This window comes from Gavialis gangeticus, unplaced genomic scaffold, assembly GCF_001723915.1.
Source record: "Gavialis gangeticus isolate Ggan-Ray unplaced genomic scaffold, GavGan_comp1, whole genome shotgun sequence".
Taxonomy (NCBI): domain Eukaryota; kingdom Metazoa; phylum Chordata; order Crocodylia; family Gavialidae; genus Gavialis; species Gavialis gangeticus.
This window is the reverse complement of record NW_017729022.1, coordinates 74,320,648-74,343,247: the sequence shown is the minus strand read 5'-3', so window position 1 is coordinate 74,343,247 and position 22,600 is coordinate 74,320,648. Positions and strand designations below refer to the sequence as shown.

The 22,600-nt window shown below is 43.5% G+C and overlaps 1 protein-coding gene across 6 annotated transcripts in view; it reads right to left on the bottom strand.

Annotated features, from left to right (window-relative positions):
- KIAA1549 (KIAA1549 ortholog) overlaps positions 1-22,600 on the bottom strand; it is a 283,671-nt gene that overhangs the window by 47,744 nt on the left and 213,327 nt on the right. For all 6 annotated transcript variants that reach the window (XM_019515386.1, XM_019515387.1, XM_019515389.1 and 3 more), the window contains exons 12-13: positions 7,432-7,631; positions 1,517-1,641 (exon numbers count right to left, since the gene is read on the bottom strand). In XM_019515386.1, coding sequence (XP_019370931.1) covers positions 1,517-1,641; positions 7,432-7,631 — 325 coding nt within the window. The remainder of the gene's footprint in view (positions 1-1,516; positions 1,642-7,431; positions 7,632-22,600) is intronic.

The following is a 22,600-nucleotide window of genomic DNA, read 5'->3' as shown; positions in this document are numbered from 1 at the left end:
GCTGGGATATGTATGTATGGCAGTATGAGGAGGGGGTGTGGGTATGTGTATGGTGAGGTGTACATGTGGGACTCACTCTAAGAACATGAACACACACACACACTCCTTCCCTCATTGCCCACAACCCCCACCAGAGCAGGCAAAGCCCCCGCCAGCGCTCCTCCAAGTCCAGGCTCCATGCTCCTGCTGCTCCTGGGGCACCAGCGCAGGTCCTATGCTCCCACTCGCCACTGCTCCCCACTCCCTCCACCACCACATCCCAGCTGCACAGCCAAGATGGTAGGATGCAGCAGGAGCTGGTCCGGCACGGCACGGCTGGCACTGCATGGAGATAGCTGAGAATCGTGGGGATCAAGCCAGCTCCTGCTGAGTCCTGTGGTCTGGTGATGCAGCCAGAAACCATGTAGTGCCAGAGCAACTCTGTCAGGTGGGTGGGGGGTGGGGAGAAGCGGCAGAAGCAGGCAGGAGAGTGGGGAAATGGCAACAGCAAGTGGGTGGGCAAGTGGTTGCAGCTGCTGGGCCCCGAGTCCTTCCACCAGCTCCCCCTGGATCCTACGGCCGCTGGTGCCTTTTCATCTTTGACAGGCAGCCAGGGTCCGATAATAATTAACTTTCTACATTTTTTAGGGGCCCTATGGGCTGGATAGAATGGCCTGGTGGGTCAAATCTGGCCCGTGGGCCATATTTTGCCCGCTCCTGCAACAGAACTACTCTGACTTGTATAAGCTGAGGATCTGACTGAAGCCAGGAAACGTGGGATACAAGAAAACTGTCTGCCTGCATGCACACTTGATATTACATTTTCAAATGGGGAAAGGAATAACAATATGGTTGGTGGTGAGGAAGCAGAGTATTTTACAATGTCTTCCATAAGATGCCAGCAAGTCTTACCAGCATTCCATGAAGAAAGTAAAGTATATCATACAATTTCTCTGGTTAGTCAGAACATTTTAACTGGCCTAAATGTGGATTCCTCCAAAACAGTTCAATGTATGTCTTAAAATTGTATTTGTAGTCTTCTCGATTACAACACTGAGGCATCTTGGTTTCTAAAATACATCTTGTATAAGCACCACACTGTTTTTAAAGTCTTACTTTGCTAGTTTACCTTTAATCTCCCCATTTCAAAGTCACAGTTAAAGACACTGTATCAAGTCCTGCTGTGATTTCTATGACTCTATAACTTTCTGCAAGATCGCTACCAATAGTCACAATGACCTGTGATTGGAAATATATTTGCCAGAGGGAAGAAGGAAAAGTCTAATGATGTTATACTACCCAGAGCAGAGGGTATGCCTGAATACAAAACATTCGTAGATCTTCCCACTGCAACATATAAAGAGAGAAATACACCCATAGGAAGTGAAAAAAGTTATAGCGATGCAAAGCAAAAAACCCCAATGGTTAAAAGCGACTTAAAAAAAAAAAATCAAAAAAATCAATGGTACTAAAATGCATCTCATGTGTGCCCTACTAAAACATTGCTGCAGCAGACAAAGGCAAAACTGTAACAAACCATTCTTCAGAGCTCTGCGTGCTTTGACTTCATTGACAGGGGCCGATGGTCTTACAATTTCTTCTCCTGTCTCCCTCCCACTGGACTGTTCACTTGCTGTGGAGTCAGCATCTGATGGTGAAACTCTGTAGCCACAAAAAAACAAGTAAAAATGAATGAAAGGGTAAACATGAGTTTATTAAAGTTATATGGCCCTCAGGTACATAGACATCCTCTAAGAACATGGGCTGGTAGGTTTGTTAACTTTTTTTTAAAAAAGTATACTTATATAAAACAAATTACAGCATTTGAAATGTAGTCAGACACTCATTACTGTGAGAGTGTCGTCAACAGTGAAAAATAAAAAATGAGGTTATGGCAGCCCTGTGACATCAATCATACAAGACTGATGACAGGATTAAGTAAAGCAGCTATATAAGCAGTCTTTACTGCATATAAACATAGTTTTAGATGTAGCAGAAAGTTCTTAGCATTAGCAATGAATAGGATTGTTTTTTGACAGCAATGTAATCTGCAACTTGAAAAATAACATGGGGATACAGTGGCCTCGTTAACTTCATACTCTACAAACTGAAAATGCAAGTCCACGTGGCTAGATAGCCAATTAATGTGGGACCAACCATGACTGACATACTGTTTATCCAATATATTAAACACACAAAAAATCTTGGTGCTTACAAATTGTACATGCAGCTTGTTTAGGTAAAAATCTTTTTAGCATTCTTGTTCTCTCATCCTCTTTCCTCTGACCCTCTATTTGTTGCAGCTCCTTAAACTTGGCAGCTGAACTGCAGCAAGGATTCTTTTCCACCACAAGTGCTGAGTGTCTGAATCACACTTAGCACAATACTGTATCCATTTATGTGGATGCTTAGCACTACAGGAGTAATCTATTAATTTATTATTCCTCACACAAGTAATCTTATCTAATTCATTATAGGTACATATATAGCAGCTTAAGGAAATCCTGTGCTCTTCACCACCCATCTCTGAACTGCAAGAATATGTCAGCTACAAAAGATAAAATATAAAAAGTGTAATAATTATAATAGGATAGAGTACATTACCATCTGACTCATGCAAAAGCCTGTATTTTGGCAGATGGTAAGTTAGGGCAATAGTAAATATTTTATCTTGCAAATATGAATAGTTTTTCTGTGCACTGAGGAAAAAATCTCAAGGAGCAGAATATGAGGTCCACTAACCTTGCTAGACAGAAGATCTGTTATTCCTTAATGGCTATTTGACCTAGTTTTTAAAGTCTGAATCTAAGAAGTCAGCTTTCATAGACAGTGCAGCTAAGACGAGTACTACCTGGACAGGCAAAGTGATCAAAAGTTAAACCCACTGCTTGCACTAGGCCAGTGCTAATTATCCTCCCTTATATTCTATGCATATAGTAGCCCTGCAATCACATTACATCAGCAAAACCTTTTTCTGAAAAACTGGTATACTGGTTATTCAAACCCTAATACAAAATACTCATGGAAAAAAGAGGATTAATATAGCATGTGAAATCTGCCCCACTGCATCTTTTTTGCAGCTAGAAGAGCCTGCATAAACTGGGAAATGAAAACCAAGTTATGTCATTCCCTTTTGTACTCTGACTTGAACAGTACCGAGGGCACTGGGCTGTAATTTTATTCCTAGATCTGCTGCTGACCTGCTTTAGTACCTCAGCCAGGTCACTTCACCTCTACTTTTGTTCTCCTTTCTATCCTTTGTTTTCTCTATTTAGATTATCAAATAAATATTTATACACACAATGGTCTCGGTGGGCATTGGGACTCCACTAGGGTAGGTGCCATGGTATGGAAGGAATGCCTATATGCAAGCATGACAGCCCCAGCCTGAATTGGAAACTTGATGTGCTGAAGTCAGATGAAGTATATAGCTACTGGGACATTAGTTTGATTTATTCAGTACATACCTGCAAAACTGTATAACCAATAACAGAATAATCCCCTAACATACAATTTCATAGCATTTCAGCTTTTCCCTTCTCTAGCAAGTGGATGTTTTAAATGTCTCATTGACAGCTTCATATCAACATATCATGAAAGTGCTCAGAGTAATTTCATAGTTAACCTATGCTGGGATTTGCAAAGTAGAGGACAATCTCTATTCCACACTGTCATGGTTGAATTTAGGGTCCAAATTCAATGTTTTTTCAGCCACCTTTTTCAGCGAAAGCACTAAAAAAATCTCCCTTTTTGAAACTGGTTCCTTATTCCTGAGTCCTTCTAACTAGAGCAAAATGGTACCAGAAGTTCACAACTTTATCTCATGTGCCCACATTCTGATCTCATCAACAGCGGCGGCTACTTTGAAATTTTAAAATGAAATCCATGAAACACTGGCACCTCTTACTTAGGATAATATAACTGAGCTATACCAAATTAGCTAATTGAACAGCCAGGCTCCTTCAACAATTTCTGTGGTTCCTAGTCCTGTCAGCAATCCCCCCCCCTCCCCCCCGACACACGAGCTTTACCCCTTACAAAGCCCACAAGGTATGAGAAAAGCTCAGTATGTGGGAATCTGGGGAGTGGGCTCCAAGCAGGACTGCCTGGGGAAGAGAGAAGGTCAGGAGGCAGGACTCTGAGGGAGCATAAGCAGTTGAGCCAGGACCGTGATGGCACATAAATGGAGATGGGAGCAAAGCCCTTCCCTACTCTCTAGTACTCAGGCAGAGCAAGAGCAGGAGAGTGAAATGCTTCCATCAGAGACACTGATGTACTAAAGGCCTTAGATTCATAGATTGTAGAGTCGGAAGGGACCACAAAGGGTCATCGTGTCCGACCTCCTTCCCCTGCCAGGAAAGAGGACCGAGGTTAGATGACCCCAGTCATGTGTCTATCAAGCCTCCTCTTGAAGACCTCCAGGTTAGGTGATAGTACTACCTCTCTTGGAAGCCCATTCCAGATTCTGGCCACCCTTACTGTAAAAAAATTCTTCCTAATGTCTAACCTGAATCTACTCTCCACTAGTTTGTACCCATTATTCCCAGTTACTCCTACGGGTGCTCTGGTAAATAGTGCATCTCCAAATCCCTGTTGTCCTCCCTTGATAAACTTATAGGAGGCTACAAGGTCTCCCCTCAGCCATCTCTTGTGAAGGCTGAAGAGGAGATCCAGATCCCTCAACCTCCCCTCAGGGTCTTTCACGGAGACCACTAACCATGTGAGTGACCCTCCACTGGACCCTCTCCAGATTCTCTGCATCCCTCTTGAAGTGCAGCACCCAGAACTGACACAGTACTCCAACTGCCGCCTGACCAATGCTGCATAGAGGGGGAGCATCACACCTCCCTCAATCTGTTGGTCATGCATCTGCAAATGCACAACAAGGTGTGATTGGCCTTGCTGATGGCTTCATTACACTGCCAGCTCATGTTCATCTTGGAGTAAACTATGACTCCAAGATCCCTCTCAGCCGCTGAGGAGGTCATCTCCCAACCTATAGGTGTGCTGGGGATTCCTCCTCCCTAGATGGAGTACCTTGCATTTATCTTTGTTGAACTGCATCCTATTTTGTTCTGCCCATTGGTCCAACCTGTCCAGGTCAGCCTGCATCTGTTCCCTGCCCTCCAGTGTGTTAACTTGGCCCCATAACTTGGTATCATCTGCTAACTTGGAGAGGGTGCTCTCCACACCCCCATTCAAATCCCTGATGAAGATATTAAATAACACCAGTTCAAGGACCAAACCCTGCAGGACCCCGCTGCCCACCTCATTCCAGGCCGAGAACAACCTGTCCACCACCACCCTCTGGGTGCAGTCCCTAAGCCACTTGGCTACCCACCTAACTGCGTAAGTGTCCACTCCACAGCCTGCTGGCTTCCCTATGAGAACAGGGTGCAAAACTGTCTCAAAGGCCTTCCTAAAGTCCAGGTAGATGACATCAGCCTCAGCTCCTGTGTCAAAGCAGTGCGTGACCTGGTCATAAAAGGCTACAAGGTTTGTCAGGCAGGATCTACCTGTGACAAACCCGTGCTGGTTTCCTTTCAGCATCATTTTCCCTGCTGGGCCTTCACAAATGCGCTCTTTGATGATTTTTTCTAGTATTTTCCCAAGGATAGAGGTAAGACTGACTGGCCTAAAGTTACCCAGCTCATCCCTTCTCCCCGTCTTAAAAATGGGCACCACACTGGCCCTTTTCCAATCCTTGGGGACCTGGCCGGAGCTCCAAGAGTGTTCAAACAGCTGTGCCAGCAGCTCACCTATGGCACTGGCCAATTCCTTGAGCACCCATGGATGGAGGTCATCCGGGCCGGCTGACTTGTACCCATCCAACCCCTCCAAGTGCTCCTTAACTAAGTCAGCACTAACCTTCGGCAGTCTGGTGTCTTTTGAACATCTGCCTGTGCTCAAGGTGGGGGAATTGTCTTGGTCAGTACTTAGGAATACTGAAGCAAAGAACTCACTGAAGAAGTCCACCTTTTTCCTTGCGTCAACCACCAACTGTCCCGATTTGTCCTGCAGGGGCCCTATGTTACTCTGCGCCTTCCTTTTGCTCGCTACGTATCTGTAGAAGGACTTTTTATTGTCCTTAATTGTTGTAGCCAGCCTAAATCTTGCACAAGGCTGCTGCTATAGTGGACTGTTTGGGAAGAGACAGACATTACCTGATGCCATATTTATGTTGTCACAAAAATTCCTATGGAAAGACAAATAGATGTCCATATCCTGTCATGATATCAGTGGTACAACAAGTGATGTTGTTATATAGTGCTACTTTGTTGCAGTGGACAGCTATTTGTTCTCTGCCAGGACAGTGCAGCAAACCTAGAGCTGTTCACACTCTCCAGGTGCCCTGGGCATGTGTTCTGGAGCCTTGAGGGGCCTGATTCTGCACAGACTGAAAATTCCCATGCAGGATTGGGCCCCTCAGGCCTCGGGAGCACCTGCTTGGCTTTCCTTACTTACAGACACGTGCCCTGGGAAATCTTGGGGTGCCTCTTTGTAAGCAATAAAAGTTGGAGTTCCCTGTTTATGAAGACCTTCCCTGGGATCTCCAGGGATGTGTCTTTAAGTGGGGAAAGCCCAAGTGGGCCCTTGAGTGGAAACACAGGACCTAGGACTTTCTTGGTACCCAGTGCCTCCATGCTGGGATCTGTGCTGGGCTCCTGTGATCCATGCTTTGGGAGTCTAAGGGGGGTTGGAGGGCCAGGGCTTGGGGACTGGCTGGCTGGCAGGCAGGCAGGCAGGCAGTGCGTGCGCGTGTGCGCGTGTGGGGCAGGGATAGGGGCTGTAGATTGGGAGTAAGGGGGCACCGACATGGCAAGGGGGGGCTTCAGGTTGCAAGTGAGGGGCACCAGCAGGGCCAGGGGTCTGCGGGTCAGGAGTGAAGGGCAGCAGCAGAGACTGGATGCTGTGGTTTGGCTGTGAGGGCCACCAGCAAGGCCACAGGGCTGTGGTTTGGACATAAGGGGCACTAGGGGGGGCAGGGGGCTGCAGGTTGTGAATGCAGGGCACTGGCAGTGCCAGGGGACTGCAGGTCAGGAGTGAGGGGCACCCTTCCACACCAACAGGTGTCCTCTTTTTTGGAACTGGAAACATGGTAATCCTAAACTGTCATTAATACTACAAGGATTTCTTAACACCCTCTGCCCTGCTAACAGGGAGCTATTACAAAACTGAATGAATCAAGCACATGCTTCACAGGTAATGAAGTGGTTCTGCCCAACCCCACCTTGGTAAAAACATCTGATTTAACTGAACATGCAGGAAATTTAAAGAAACAAAACGAAAGGAAATCCCAGAGCACCTTCTGGAAAGCAACTGGATCCAAACTCTGATGTACTGCTAGCAAAGACAAATTCCAGAGGGAGGATCTGCCACTGAAACTACCCTGTGCAGTACAAGGATCCTCTGTCATTAGTTAAAAGGGCATTCTTCTTCAGCAGAACTAACCTCCCTCTGTGTCGGACGGTCTTTGAAGGCTTAGAAGTCTTTGACTTAGGGCTTGCCACATCTCCATTTTCAGAGGGGGTAGTATCCTTAATAGGCCCTGGTAGAGGAGCAGGCTCATGAATGATCAGGATGTCATCTTTGTTGTGCTGGCCCAAGTGCTGCTTAGCGAAATCAAAGCCCTTCACACTGGGGGCTTGTAGCTATTATAAAAGAATGAAGAAAAAACAAAAACCATTTAGTGATGCAGAACACAAAACCTCAGTGTCAAGCTATGTTTGTTAAGAGCTGACAAAGGCCAGGATATGGGGATTTCAGGAGGAGCACAAGAAGTTGTACAGTGCATACAACTATATATATTTTTATACCTTTTTATACCTTCAAATGCACATCAACTGCAAAGCAACCATTCTAAGGGAAAAGGCACATTTTACTGTTACCACACAAACTAGTTTCCTCACGTTTCCATCAGAGGATCCCAGAACACTGCACAAACATTAATATTGCAAAGTTATTGCTTCCATTTTAGCTGAGACATTGCAACTGCCATATCACAACAGACCAAGGCAGTCGTTCCCTATGCCATGCAGAAAGTATTGCTAAGTCACGCTGCAGTACAAATTATAGGGTGGTGCTCTGGGGTGAACAGAGGGCATTTTAATTAAAGCAGCCCCTGGACAGCCGCTCTAATTAAAATACTGCAGCATGATGTGTACTCCACATCCCACATTTCAAAATGGCCCCAGGGGTGCTTTAACTAAAGCTTGTTCAATGAGTTTTAGTTAAAGCACTCCCGCCACCATTTTGAAACAAGGGACACTGAGTACCCGTGACAATGAGGCATGCTGGAGCAGTCTAATGAATTGAGTCTGCACTGATGCATTCTAATTAGAATGTGCTAAAGCATGTGTATAGGCACCCATACTGTTCAACTGTTTTGGGTGGGAAGTAGCACTGCAAAGGTGTTGTTCCAACTAGCACCACAAAGCTAGAGAGCTGGAAGCAAATAAGACATCTTCCTTAGAAGACCGTTGCTTGGGGCAGAACACCAATCTCAATGGAAAAGCAGAAAAGGAATGACAAGACCTGATAAAGCCACAAGATTAAAATTCTTTATTCACTTCTATTACATGATGAGTAAAAAGCAATGCTTATTCAGATAAGCAAAAGCCTGCTGAGTGTAAAGTCCTTAGTCATGCAACACACATGCATATATGTGCACACACACAAGCTTTAATGGGAGTTTTACTTTAAGGTTTTCAAAATAATGCGTGGCACATAACTAATCTCTTTTTTAATGATTTGTTACAGTCTCCTTTAACTTAATTCAAACCACACAAATTAGATATTCACCTGCTGAGTTTACAGATGTCAGAAAAATCATAAATGCTGTGATGCTGAATTTTAAATATACATTTTTAATTTTGCTTTTCTTACAATGTCAGTCAATTAAAAATGATGTCTGGAAGCTGAAAGTTTTTTTGGGGGGGCAGGGAATAAAACCTTAACAATTCTGGCTTTCAAAGTGCATGTATGCACACACACACATGCTCACACTGCACAATGAACATACCAAAAACTGTGTACATTCCTAAAACAGGTTTCCTGCAAACTGAAGCATGTGTCTGGGGATATTTAAGGGAGCATTAAGTTCCAAAATTTAAATGAAGCCTCTTTCATAAAGCTTGGCACATTGATGCTCTAACTACAAACAGGTCCGTCTGTTATAATGCCAAAGATAAGTTTGCTTAAGGAATATTTTGAGATAATCCCTGCAAAATATTTTCTCAATAAGCAAACATTTTCCAAAGGTCCCTGCAGGTGACCTTAAAGGGGAAGAATACACTATCTACTTAATCCAGCAGATGGTGATAAAAGCTCTACTTTGTAAAGACTCCTTGAAAAGTAAGAACATATTTATGACACATGGCTGAATAACAGTTTAGGGATTTATTTATTTATTTTGAGGGCAGAGGGGAGTGGGTAAAAGGAGGGGTATTTTCTTTCTTTTCTTTCCATCCTTCCTTTTTTTCCCCACAAAAGCAGAAAGTTTAACCCAGTGGTTCTCAACTGGGGTCTCACAGCACCCCAGCATGTTGCAAGTCCCTTCCAGGGTGCCGTGACACGCGACAGAGGCGGAGGCAGATCAGGGAGCAGTAGGAGTCTGCACTCTTCCTGCAGCCCTTTTCAAAAAAACCCTCTAGACTCACTGAACATGTCCTTTTTGAATGGTCTTAGTCTTCCACTTATCAGATTATCTTTACTGCTGCTTTTCTCTGGTCTGTTAGCTACTCAATGTTTCTTCCATCTCAAAAACACACAGCTTGAGGTAACTGTCTTAGATCTGAGGAAGGGTACTTGGTACCTGAAATCTTGTCTATATCCCTCCCAACTGCACAGTTGGTCCAATAAAAAGATATTGCACACAAAAATCCTTTACACTTGTCACTTCAAGTCCTTATTCTACATTCAGCCTCCTGCTTTCCAACACAAATGTTTTCTTCTTTAATCTCTTATAGCACCTTCCTAGACAAATCTCAGAACTTCTCTTCCATTCTCACTTGCTGCTATCAACTGCAGCAGAATTTACATTCTCTTTCTTACATTCTTATCCTCCTTTGGTTTTCATAATTTTGCCTTTTCCTGATTATTCCTCACCTTTTCCCAATTGTTTTTTCCACACCTCCTTTGCCTAGGGGCACGGGTTATCTTCCTTCCCCTCTCCAGAGTCCTAAGAAACTCAGGTTTTGCCTTCCTCCTCCCTTTTCCCTTTGCATCTTCTCTCTGGGTACCTCTATGAAGTCCACTCCTCTCACCAACCACTTGGCATTTTCTGCCTTGCCTCTTGGGAAGATTTTCTGAACTGATCCATGAGCCTCTAAAAGTGTGCGCGCAAATTCCAATTTTTTAAAGATTTATAGTTTGGTCAAATGTGGGCAGGTTTTTTTTGTCTGGTTGGTTTTTTTTGTTTTTTTTTGTTTTTTTTTTTGTTTTTTGTTTTTTTAAACAGAATTAGCAAAAGGCACATCCTTTCTGCTAAATCACCCATCCGATTGCCAACTGAGCTGTTGATCCAAAGCATTAAAGCACTAAAAATTCTCCCAAAAGTTGTAAGATCATTTTTGTACAGTGCATACAACCACATATTTTTTTCTCTAATTTCCTCCTTTGAAATGGCAGAACCCCTTTTTATTGGACCTATCAAAGGAAAAAAAAACAAGCCTGAAACAGAAGCCCAAAATTAAAATGTGGCAAAACTATATAAGAAACATGAAAATAAGACCTTCTGAAAAGCAATGCCAGGCAACCCTTAACTACACCTGTGCAATGCATATGACCATAACAGTTCTACCTACCTATCTTCACACATACAAAATATATTTCATGGGTTGTTTTCATATATATCTTATACACACCTACACATATGATCAGTCTAAACTTAAAACAGTCAGTCCTTGGTGAAATTTCTACCACCTCATCTAAACTGTCCATTAACAGAAATGTTTATTCATTGGCAACCATCAGTTTCATGAGACCATGGGGAGGATTGCGCCTTTGGCAGGTTTCCAGGTAGCACCACAGCTTCTTGAGTTGCTGAGGAGTCTGATGCACAACAGGCAAACCCTCCAACAGGTTACACATACAAATGCAGTTGAACTTGCACTGGCATACCAAGGACCGTTTTGCATTGCCTGCTTCTCACGCCTCTTCTATAGCTTGAGTCCAATGGCTGCCAATGAATTAACATGAGTTAATACAGTTTAGGACATAGAAACAATGCCTAAATAATTCCAAAATTTGGCAAAAAACTCCATTTCCATTTTTTCAATTTTCTGTATCATGATAACCTCATGACTTATTAAAAATGACGGTGACCAAAAAATTACAATATTTTAAGCAACAAGCATCTGAAGGCCATTGCAACACACATCCACATTCAGCAAGTCTAGAAGTCACAACACTGAGATACAGTGGAATAAATCAGTGTAGTTCAAGGCTGAAAATGCTGCTGGCATTTCTGTATTAGCTTTTGTGTACTACAGAGAGGACTTTCTTTCACATTATATATATAAAACAAGTGATAAACTATAGCAGGCTGCTCTGATTGGATGATCTATATTCACCTCTAAATTCTGGTAATCAGAAACCCGAGGGTGGAGTAGTAATTTCACTATTCATAGCAGCCAACCAAAAGGGCAAATATTTCTTGTTAAGAAAAAACACATTTGTGCTGGTATTGCTATCAGTCCAGGTACTGAAAACAGAACCTCACAATTTAATTTTATTGTCCTCTCAGCCTTTGAAAAAATCTTAGTAAAAATAGCTGTGAACTTGCAGGATAAGGGGAAAATCACGCCAACTAGGGTACAGAATGAGTAGGGTTCAAATGACCGTCTTCCTACTATAGCCATACAAGTGCTATGTGATCAGTTAAAGAAACTGGATGTATAAGTCAGCAGGACCGGATAAACTTCATCCAAGGGTGCTGAAGGAGCTGGCCAAAGTAATTGCAGAACCCCTGGTGAATCTCTTCCAAAACTTGTGATGCTCTGGTGAGATCCCCAAGGACTGGAAGAGGGCCTATGTTGTGCTATCTTCAAGAAGGGGAGGAGGGAGGACCTGAGTAACTATAGACCAATTAGCCTAACTTCCATCCCAGGAAAAATCCTGGAAAAATTCCTTGAGGAGTCTATGTGCAATAGGATTGCAGAAAGTAGGATTCTGAATGACAGCCAGCATGACTTCATCGCGAGCAGGTCTCATCTTACCAACTTCATCTCCTTTTATAATCAGGTGACTCGCCACCTGGATAAGAGAGAGAGGGTTGATATTATATACCTCGACTTCCAAAAAAGCTTTTGATCCGGTATCCCATGATGTTCTCGCAAGAAAATTGGAAGACAGTGGGCTTAACTGCGAGACAGTCAGGTGGGTAGGAAGCTGGCTGAGGGGACCCAGAGAGTCCTAATGAATGGATCTGTGTTTTCTTGGCGAGAAGTGGTCAGTGGTGTCCTGCTGGGGTTGGTGGTTGGTCTAGTGCTATTCAACATCTTCATCAGTGATTTGGATGTGGGGATGAAGAGCTCACTGGCCAAGTTCATGGATGACATCAAGTTATTGGGAAGCGTGGTCACTCTTGAAGATAGGCTGCAGATACAGGCAGACCTAGACAGGCTGGCAAGTTGGGCAGACCGGAACCAGATGAAGTTCAATGTTGAGAAACATAAAAGTGCTCTACCTGGGGGATGAACAATCCCCGGCACACCTACAGGCTTGGCAATCCCAACCTGACCAGCACTACAAATGAAAGGGCCCCAGGGGTAATAACAGGCCACATTATGAGCATGAACTGACAGTGTGACACTGTAGCCAGCAGGGCTAACTATACCCTGGCATGCATCAATCAATGCATCTCCAACAAAACCAAAGAAGTGATTCTCCCACTCTACTTGGTATTGGTGAGACCGCAGCTGGACTACTGCACCCAGTTCTGAGCACCACACTTTAACAAGGACGTGGTAAAGCTTGAGAGAGTTGAGAGAAGGGCTCCCCATATGATCAGAGACTTGCACAGCAAGCCATACGAAGAAAGGCTGAGGGATCTGGGACTCTTCAGCCTGAAAAAAAGAAGGCTGAGAGGGGACTTGGTAGCAGCTTACTGCCAAAATAGGGGAGTGCACATCAAGGGCTTGGTGAACAGCTGTTCACCAGGGTAGCCTTGGGGAAAACTAGGAGTAATGGTCACAAACTTCTGGAAGACTGTTTTGGGCTCAACAACAGGAAAAACTACTTCACAGCTAGGGTGTCCAGACTGCGGAATAAGTTCCCTCCAGAGGTGGTGGAACCGCCTACCTTGGAAATCTTCAAGAGGAGACTGGACGGTCACTTTGCTGGAGTCACCTGAGCCCAGCTGTCTTTCCTGCTTGGTGCAGGGGCTGGACCTGATGATTTTCCAAGGTCCCTTCCAGCCTTACAATCTATGAATCTGAAGGTATTCCTGACCTCCAGTACCCATATGAATGAACAGACCATTATCAAGGCAGCTGTTGATCAATGAAAAATAACAGAAGCTGAAACCATGGGACAAGTTTTTTAAAATGTGGGTCCAGGATACATATTCAGACTCTCAAGTCAATTTAAAAAAAAAGGAGAAGCAGCAATCAGTTTAGAAATAAAGCTATTCAACTATGGATGCAAGGAAGTAACTCTTGGAACCCGTATCTTAAATGTCTAATGGTGCCCTGGATTCTGTAGCTAGCAAAGGGTGCTTCACTAGCTATATCCCCAAATTCCAGCAGTCCAGCAGACTATCCAGCCCTTGGCCATATGTTTGACACCGCTGTTCTACAATGCTCATCCAATAAAGAGAGGTGAAACCGGCTGAAAAAAAAATCTTCTGATGCTTTCAATATAGCTCGAGTTCCAGACTGTTTGCTATTACACTGCTTTCATAGATACAGACACAACATGAATGATAAGAACATGCTTCCCAAGAATGTCACTTGTACACACAGATCTGTGAATGGTTGGAATGCAAAATAATGCAGAGGAAATGTGTTTCTTAAAATAACTTACTCAGCTCTTCAGTACAGGAATCATACTGCAACTCCTATTCTTAAAGGAATTTCTTTAGTAGTAGCTGCAGCAGCATTAAAACTTGAATATGATATTAAGACATTTAGTTTCCAATCACTTTTATATGTACAGTGTTGCCTTGTTCTTTGTAGATTTACATGCTCTGAACAGAGGCCATCAAAATGCATTACTAAAGAAACAAAAGAGCTAATCTTACATCACAAAAAAATAATACTTTTGCCTTGGGAGCTAATCTACAAACAGCATTAGAATCCCTTGAAAAATATTTTGCTGAATTATAACCTGGTTAAATGCTAGCACATACAGTTCTGGAAAACCAGTGGGATAAAATAGCAAATGTTACTTAAAGAAACTTTACAGAAATGGTGATTTGAAATCTATTTATTTAAATCTGGGGAGAAAATGAAGGCCAATAAGCATAACACTAGCAGAAGCTGGAAAATCTATTTCAGTCGGTCTGATATAAGGGCAGCTAAAAGTTTTAGCGTATAATCTCTTTTCTCAGTTTGAAATTCATGGCATCAACCTTCCATGTTTATCCCAGTGATTGTAAGAGTGGTAAAGTATGAATTCACTGTGTAGCTTTTAGGATGCAGCAGTACTGCAAACTACCCACATAGCAGCTATGTTTCAGGGACACATCTTCAATCGCACCTTGCACTCTACCCTCTCCTGCAAATTACCTAAAACCGTATTGCCTCCAAGAGGTCGACTGCCCTTATATTTTCCAAATGTGTTACATGAGAATGGCTCTAAATAGGGTCAAACCCTCCTTTTAGTATATTTATACTGTGTTGAAAGTCATACAAATGTAATAAACTGCCAACGGTGCCTACATGCCATTGCTTTCTATAAGGTCGTATATCATGTTTTGTGCATTTGAGGTTAACACCACCTTCCTATCACTGTCCCACAAGGAACGGAAGCCTGACCACATCAGTTAATGGCAGTACTTCTTCAGCTCACATCATAAAGTCATAGAACAGCAGGGCTGGAAGGGGCCTCCAGAGGTCACCTAGTCCAACCTTTTGCCTGAGGCAGGATCATCCCTATTTAAGACATTCTATATCAGTGGTTTCCAACCTTTAAGTAGGAGGTCAACTTTGGCATTTAAAAAGCAACCCAAGATCTACCATGAGCCACTGGTTTCCCACCCCCCCCTGCAATCAGCCAGCAGGTAAGTTTGTGGGGAGGGAAGAGGGGGGTAGATAGAGGCAGAGGGAGAAAAAATTATTTGGGGGTGCACCTCCCCAGCAGGTAAGTCCCACCCCGCCAGGGCCCCACTCAAATTACCCCTGCTCCTGCCTCTGCGTCACTGTCCGTCACCTTGGGGGCCTTGATTTAGCCTCTACCCCTTCCCTCCCCCATGGACTGACATGCTGGACTGGGGCGTGCATGTGCATGCACGTGGGCACTCAGCCCCCCACCCACCCCGACTCCAAGAGGCTCCGAGGTCTACCAGTGGATCGAAACCCACTGGTTGGTAACCACTGTTCTATGTAATCCATAACCTAAGATTTATGTAAGATTACCTGCAACCTTGACACAACACAGACATAACACCCTAACCTGCAACAGGTAAAGGAGGGGAACCATGACAGCCAATCAAATCAGAAGAGTTTGTGCTTCTGAAGTACAAAGTCCTTAAGGGTCCAATAACTTGCAACAATAGACTGTGGATGTTTAGTAACTTGCTTGTGTCCACAAATGAGGAAATTAAGAGTCTTAATGCCATCATTTGTGATTAAACTGCGGGCAGAGTTCAAGTATCTTGCCCACAACAGATATTAAAGGGCTATGGGACACAGCAGCTCCTTCCCTAGATATGCCTAATTGGCTGACCAGTGACAGTTGTAAAGTATAAGTAACAAGATGCTGCATCCCATGCAGATGGAGGCACCTGCCAGATAGACAGAGGCTTACAATGGGGAGGTAGTTATTGTCCTTAGCAGCAGCACCAGAAGTTGCTACCGTCACCAGACAGAACTTCCTTGGGAGAAAAACTGCAAGTATTACAGGCACTGAAGAGAAAGTGTTGGATTACTGGGAAAGGGAGAAGCAGCTAGAGTGAAGCATATCACTGTCCCTAATTCTCTAGGATGGTTCAGAATTCCCTGGCCCCACCCCACTGTTCCTAAGGGCCCCCAGAAATGACACTTGATTGTAAATTTAAAAATCAGTCCTAAACTCAGCAGCAGCCACTGAGAAGATCAACCATGATGCTGCCAGGTACTGCACAAACATGGCAGGTTGAACTGGAAGTAACCAGACTGTGCCAAATTTTGCTCCCTAAAGGTAGAATCTGTAAGCTAGAAGGCTAGGCACTCCCTTTGCTACCCAGTGAGCTGGATGGAAGACTGGACTTTGGGAGAGGAAAAAGGGAAATGTTGCCATTAGACCCTGAAAGAACAGGCTATACAGACAAGAGAGAAAACAGTTAGTGCTGGATCAGTTTAAAAAAAAAAACAAAAAAACTAAAAAACAGAACAAAACAAAACTCTTAAATGGTTGCTTTGTCTGTGTGCGGGGAGAGGGGGATGGGACAGCACCCATCTTCATTAGTGGTAACAGAAGTGAGAGATGTTCTAGGCATGACAGAACTAGCAGCTGCAAACCAACCCCGGAAGGGCCCTAGCATGGAAGTGGTTCTTTGCCTACTCTCCCAACAACAGGCTGTAGCTGTACAGCAGCAAGTAGCAGCAGATATAAACCTTAATTCTGCAACTGCTCCAGACCCAGAAGCACTAGAATGAGGCAAAAGCTGCGGCATAATGCTGATATGAGGCACACAAGGGGCAGCATGGCAACCACTGGAACTGATGACAACTCGCAGTATTTAGGGGTTTTAATCCACAGGGTAGCAGCAAGCCTCCTTCCCAAAGTGACCGAAGTCAAACCTGATTATAGCATGTGGTCAAGTATGCTTCTCTTGGACCCGGGAGATTGAAAGGGGCCCTCCAACTTTCTGAACAAGCTCCCTTTGAAAATGTGACTCTAGGCTTTCTAATCCATCTCTGTACAAATATTTACTGAAGCAGAAACTCCTCAAAAAGCACCTTTTCAGAATTCTGCCTGAGTGTAATTAAAAAAAAGAAATGCTTTTTTTAAACTCAGAAATATTTAAAGACACCTGTTCTGGAGCAGCTTCTCAAAGAAAGCTTCTCTTCGTGATTCATCTTGTCCCTTCATGACTCTTTCCTAATGCACTTCTCTTAGTTCACTGGATCTCTTGAAACCACCATATTATTTTCCTTCCATTAAAAGACCTTAATTATGACTGTAACTTGATACAGAGATTGCATAAGTGCCTGGAATATCTTAAAATGGAAACAGGAGGTTTGGAAAACCACTAAACTGCTACAGTGACATCTACAGAACAGCAGCAGCAGCTTAAAGCACAGAGCAAGAAGATTACAAGCAATCATACCTTAAAACACTCTTGAATACTACCTCCTCCCAACTAATACAAAATTAGAGGTAGTAGAAAAATTTCCACCTGAAAAGCTTTTAATTGAATCAGTGTTTTCCAAAGAAAATGTTTTAGGAGAATGGACAGTCTTGTTGTAATTCACGACAAAACTAATTCAGACTGCTCCATTTCCACAAGGTTAGACCAGTGGTTCTCAACCTCATTAGACTCAAGGCACCCCAGCTCTCAGCTTTGACTTTTTTTTTTGGACTATCAAAAAATAATAGAAACATTCTTGTGTGGTAATCAACTCAATATGACCACAACAGGTCAAACATATTTTTGACGCTATGGATACCAAATTTTAAAATTCTGCGTTTATACTGTCATTTGTATGTAGCTGTTTGCGGCCTTAAAAGAATCTCCTCTCCATCAAACCTTGTAGAGAATCACAGGGTTAGAAAAAAGGTGGAGTGTTTCGTCAAGCAAAACATTTATATGGGAGTACTTCCATACTTCTGAAATTAAAATTTTGAAAAAAAATCAGGATCTCCTGTAGTATAGAAATGTGCAATTCCAACCATCTCTAGAAACAGACATATATTAGGTATGCCAAATCTCAGAATATTATCCCAAGTCTTGTGATATCTGGTGCATTTCTTTAAGCTCTAGCTCCTGGGATCATCTGAAGAGTGATCATCTCAGCTTTAATTTAAAAGTTAATTTCTAGAGACTGCATGATTCTGTAGATGCATAAGAAAATGTACAATAACTTGATCCTGAGGTACAAAAACAGAATGCAAAGGACCAGAATTCAATTTCAGAAACATACAATTTTCTCATCATTTTAAAGCCAACCATAATTTGGAGGCATCTGACCAATGATGTTTGAGAACTGGAGGCTGGCAACATCGACAGACTGACACCATGCATGTGTCTTCATTACAACTTCTAAGCAGTTAGCTGTTGACTCCATGTATCATACAGTAAGCTGGTAACTGGTAGGAAAGCAATGCTGCCCCCAAGTTAAAGACCTAAGCTGGTGCAGATGAAAGTGGGTGGGACTGGTTACAGAAGTACAGCCTACATTTGTAAGGTAGACACCGCCTTTTTAACACATCTCACTTAGGGCCTTGTTACATGTTGCATTTTGAGCTGCTCAAATGTTGATCCATTTGGAGCAGTCACACCTTAAAGCTAAAAATCTTTGACTGAACTCCACCTGCACAGCAGCGCCTTGTCACTAGAGGGATGGCAAGCAGAGGCCTGACTAGTAGCTATATCTGTGAATTACCACTACAGGGCTGGTGCGCCAGGACAGACTTCCATCCCTGCTCTAGGTTGTGGGGGGAGAGAGTGGGGGAATGTGACATGACGCTGGGAGGCAGAGAGTTAATGGGATGGGGGTGGGTAATGAAATGGGAGGCGGAAAGAAAATGGGGATGGTGGAAGGGTGGTCAAATGAAGGAAGTCAGCCAATGAAGGATAAAATAAAGAGAAGTTAAGAGAGAGAATTTAAAATGAAACAAGGAGGAAGAAGATTAAAGAAGGTCTCATGTTTTAATAAATTTGGAATTGGGGTGTGGGGGTGCTGACTGTGCTTCCTTGGTGTGGCTGGGAGGTGGGAGCAGTGAGGGAAGGCACTTTTGAGGGAGCTACTGCCCCTGCCCTACAAAGGAAGCCCCAGCTCATGGGGGCACTATCACGCCCCCCCCACCTGGTCCCCTAGGCTCCACTCCTGGAACCATCCGTGCCCTGTGACCTAATTAGCTGCCATGTGCTCTGTAGGCTGTTTGCATGGGGCTGCACCCCTGGGGCTGGCAGGGCGAGTTGGGCTTGGTGCCAGAATTGTCCTCTAGACATTAGAGTCAAGGATGGAAAGTTTACCTAAACAGAACAGAAGGGTGGTGGAGGAGCCGCTGCATCCTGGGATGCTAGAGGACTGTAACTTGGGTGCCTTATTTGCAGGGAGTGGCCATGCATTAACAGAACAAGAGCTGGGTAACATGGATCAGAGATAACCCTGCCTTTGAGTGGCATAATTTTAAGCTGCCTAAAGTATGCTTAAACTAGTTTTAGGTGTTCATGTGTGGACAATCCAGGGGTTAAGAGCTCCAGAAGCAGCCAAAAATTAATGTCTAAGAAAGCCCTTACACCGATGCCTTTTTCATAAGCTTGCCCTCTTATTAAACGGTTATTAATTGCATCCATTTGCTTTTTAAAATAATTATTCATAAGCTTCACATGCAAGTCTCATCAACTGCAACGCTATAAGCTAGACAACAAACATCAAAATACAGCAGGTTTTCCCTTAGAACTGGAATTTCAACACTGGTCAAAGAGAAAAACATCTTGTGGCCACCAGCATCAGAACACAGCACACACTATGACGTTCCAGAGAGAAACTTAACTTCCCCACAAGCAATAGGAAAAGTGCTAGTTAGTGACTGTCAACCAGGTGCCACAGTATCCTGGGGTGCCTTGAAATCCCTTCAAGGGTGCCACAGGGTGTCACACAATGTTAGCACTGTTAGGTATGCAAACTCGATTCACAAGATAAACCCAGGGATTTCAAATAGGAATCCAGAGTGTCAAAAACATTCTGCTCTGTCATGGTCTGAGTTCCCTGAAGCAGCAACATTGCTCGAGTATTTTTCTGCAGTCAAAAAATGAGCAAAAGCTAAGAGCTGGCATTTTCCAAGGGATTGCAAAGTCCAATGAGGAATGACCTAAGTCTAACAAGTGATGCCCCTAGTCTAACAAGGTTGAGAACCACTGTGCTACAGACTCATGAGGTTAGGCATGAAGGAAAAATTTTAACGTTGCACTTTTTTTTTTTCCCCCTGTGTGGTTGAGGTTTTATTGGACATAATAAAGACAACTCTGTGCTCCTAACAAATGAAATATTCATCCCTTAAACCTAACTATATAAAAAGTGCCTACGATAAAGCTGTATGCAGGTGTTACAAATATATTTAAAATGCATGATGAATAAGGAATAGAACAATTCACATACAGAAAATGAAATATGTCAGCCTCACGGATCAACTTCAATACCGAACACTGAAGATCTCTGAAAGGTTCACATTCCCCGTCTCACTGCTGTAATCACAGTATGAGCTGTCAGATGTTTCTGAGGGTGTAGTGATCTGCACCAAATGACTCAGCGTGTGAAAAAAAATGTGTCAGTAATGATTTGACACTGGTGTTTTGTAGCTCCCAAAGTAGCTACATAAAGCAGGGGTAGGCAGTGTGGGATGCATAGGCATTTTGCTTGGCATGTACGCGTCGGGGCAAAAGGCAGGGAAGTGGCCGGGGCTGCACTGCCACAACAAGGATCAGGCCCCTCTCAGCTCTCCTACCATCTGCCCCTGGCACACCAACATCTTATAAGTTGAGACTGCGGGTGTTTCTGTGCCCAGAAACGTTGCCGACCCCTGAAAAAGTATTGTCGTGGATCCACAGGCAGAAGCGCTTTGGAGAATTTGCCAGTTCCCCTAAAGCAGCATTTCTCAACCCATGGGTTGCAACCCAAATGTGGGTTACAAGAATATATGCAAGGTTTATGAATAAAGCTTAAAAATGGATTCTCCTTTAAAGGAGAAAAACCTGGGAAATCGTGGGTTTTTCCTTGCAGGTTGGCAGAGTTCCAGCCTGCGAGGGGCTGCTTGGGACCCCCCACACACCTCAAACACCCCCAGCCCAGCACACCCACCCCCTGCCCCACATACTGGGGGGGCTGGGTACAGGGGGCTGCAGGTTTGGAGTGAAGGGCACTGGGTTGGGACTGACCATCTATGTTTACAAATGGGTCCTGGTACAAAAATGGTTAAGAACCACTGCCTTAAAGGCAGGGGTAGGAGTGTGGGTTTGCGTGGCAAGGCAGGGAGGGAGCCGCATGGAGTGTCCTAGAGGCAGTAAACTATAGTCAAGGTATGAGATATAATCTCAACAAATACACTATGGAAGAGAGGAACAATTTTACAAATCTATCCTACCATAATTCAGCAGTAAGCATCTACCAAACTGTAGGTGCTATCCAAATATGAATAAAGCCTAGAATGCTCCTATCATCAAGTTGTTATAGAGTTAACTATGATCATATTACATCAGCTACTGCTTCCTGATTGGAACTTCACACCAATTTTGTGGGGGGGTTTTTGCTTTCTAATTTATGCATGAGCTCAAATTTAATAGAATTTTCTAATGTTAGAAGAATTACCAGTCAGTCTTTCCTCTATTAAGCTTTGACTCTAGCAAGAACAGTAGGAAGACTGATTTTTTTTCCCCCTAGGATTGAGGTGAACAGCAAATATTTTGGATGTGAATTCTTTGTCTCATTTTCAAACAGAACCTCAAAATGGGTGAAAGGGACATTTTAAGAAATGTATACTTTGAATAATTAGTAGTTTTAAACAAGACGTTTGTGCAGTAGTCTGTTCAATAGTTATGCAGCATCTCAGGAGGACAGCCGCTGCAAAACAGGTCGTCCAGAGGAAGTTACATCACATACACTGAAGAAAAGTATTTCACCAAGTACTACCCAGCTTGTGAGAAAATAGCCATCAACTCCAAAGGGGACCCAGGCTTGTCTGCCAGTTCCAAAACTGTAATATTACAAAGAAGAAAAATGGAAGTGCTAATAGAAACAATTTGTTCCTTTAATCCAGTGGTCCCTGATCTGTGGTTTTGATATTGCTTGTGGACACAGAAAATTCAAAAGTTGAAACTGAGGTTGATAGAGGGAACAAAGGATGTTTGGTACCTGCAGCATGTTCCTTACTCAGTATTGTAGCCCATGTGCCAGTGAAGGTTGCTGACTACTGAGCTAACTGAACGTATATCCATGAAGCCCTTAGAGACGCTAATTTAGTTTTCAGACAGTATTTTTAGATGAGTATCATTTAATGAAACTGCTTTTCTTTGTAAGAAAACGCATATAATTTTTAAGTGCAGAGCTGCTGCCTACACATTCTATAGATGAAGAAAAACATTACAAGATGTCAAAACATTACCATTATTCAGTCTTCACGTTAGGAACAGATACAACTTTACCAATAAATCACTGCATTTTTCCCTAAGGGAAGAGCAGCATTTTAGGAAATGGGGAGCAGCTGGGGGGGGGGGGGGGGGGAAGCACCAGGCAAAGATAAAATAAAAATACAA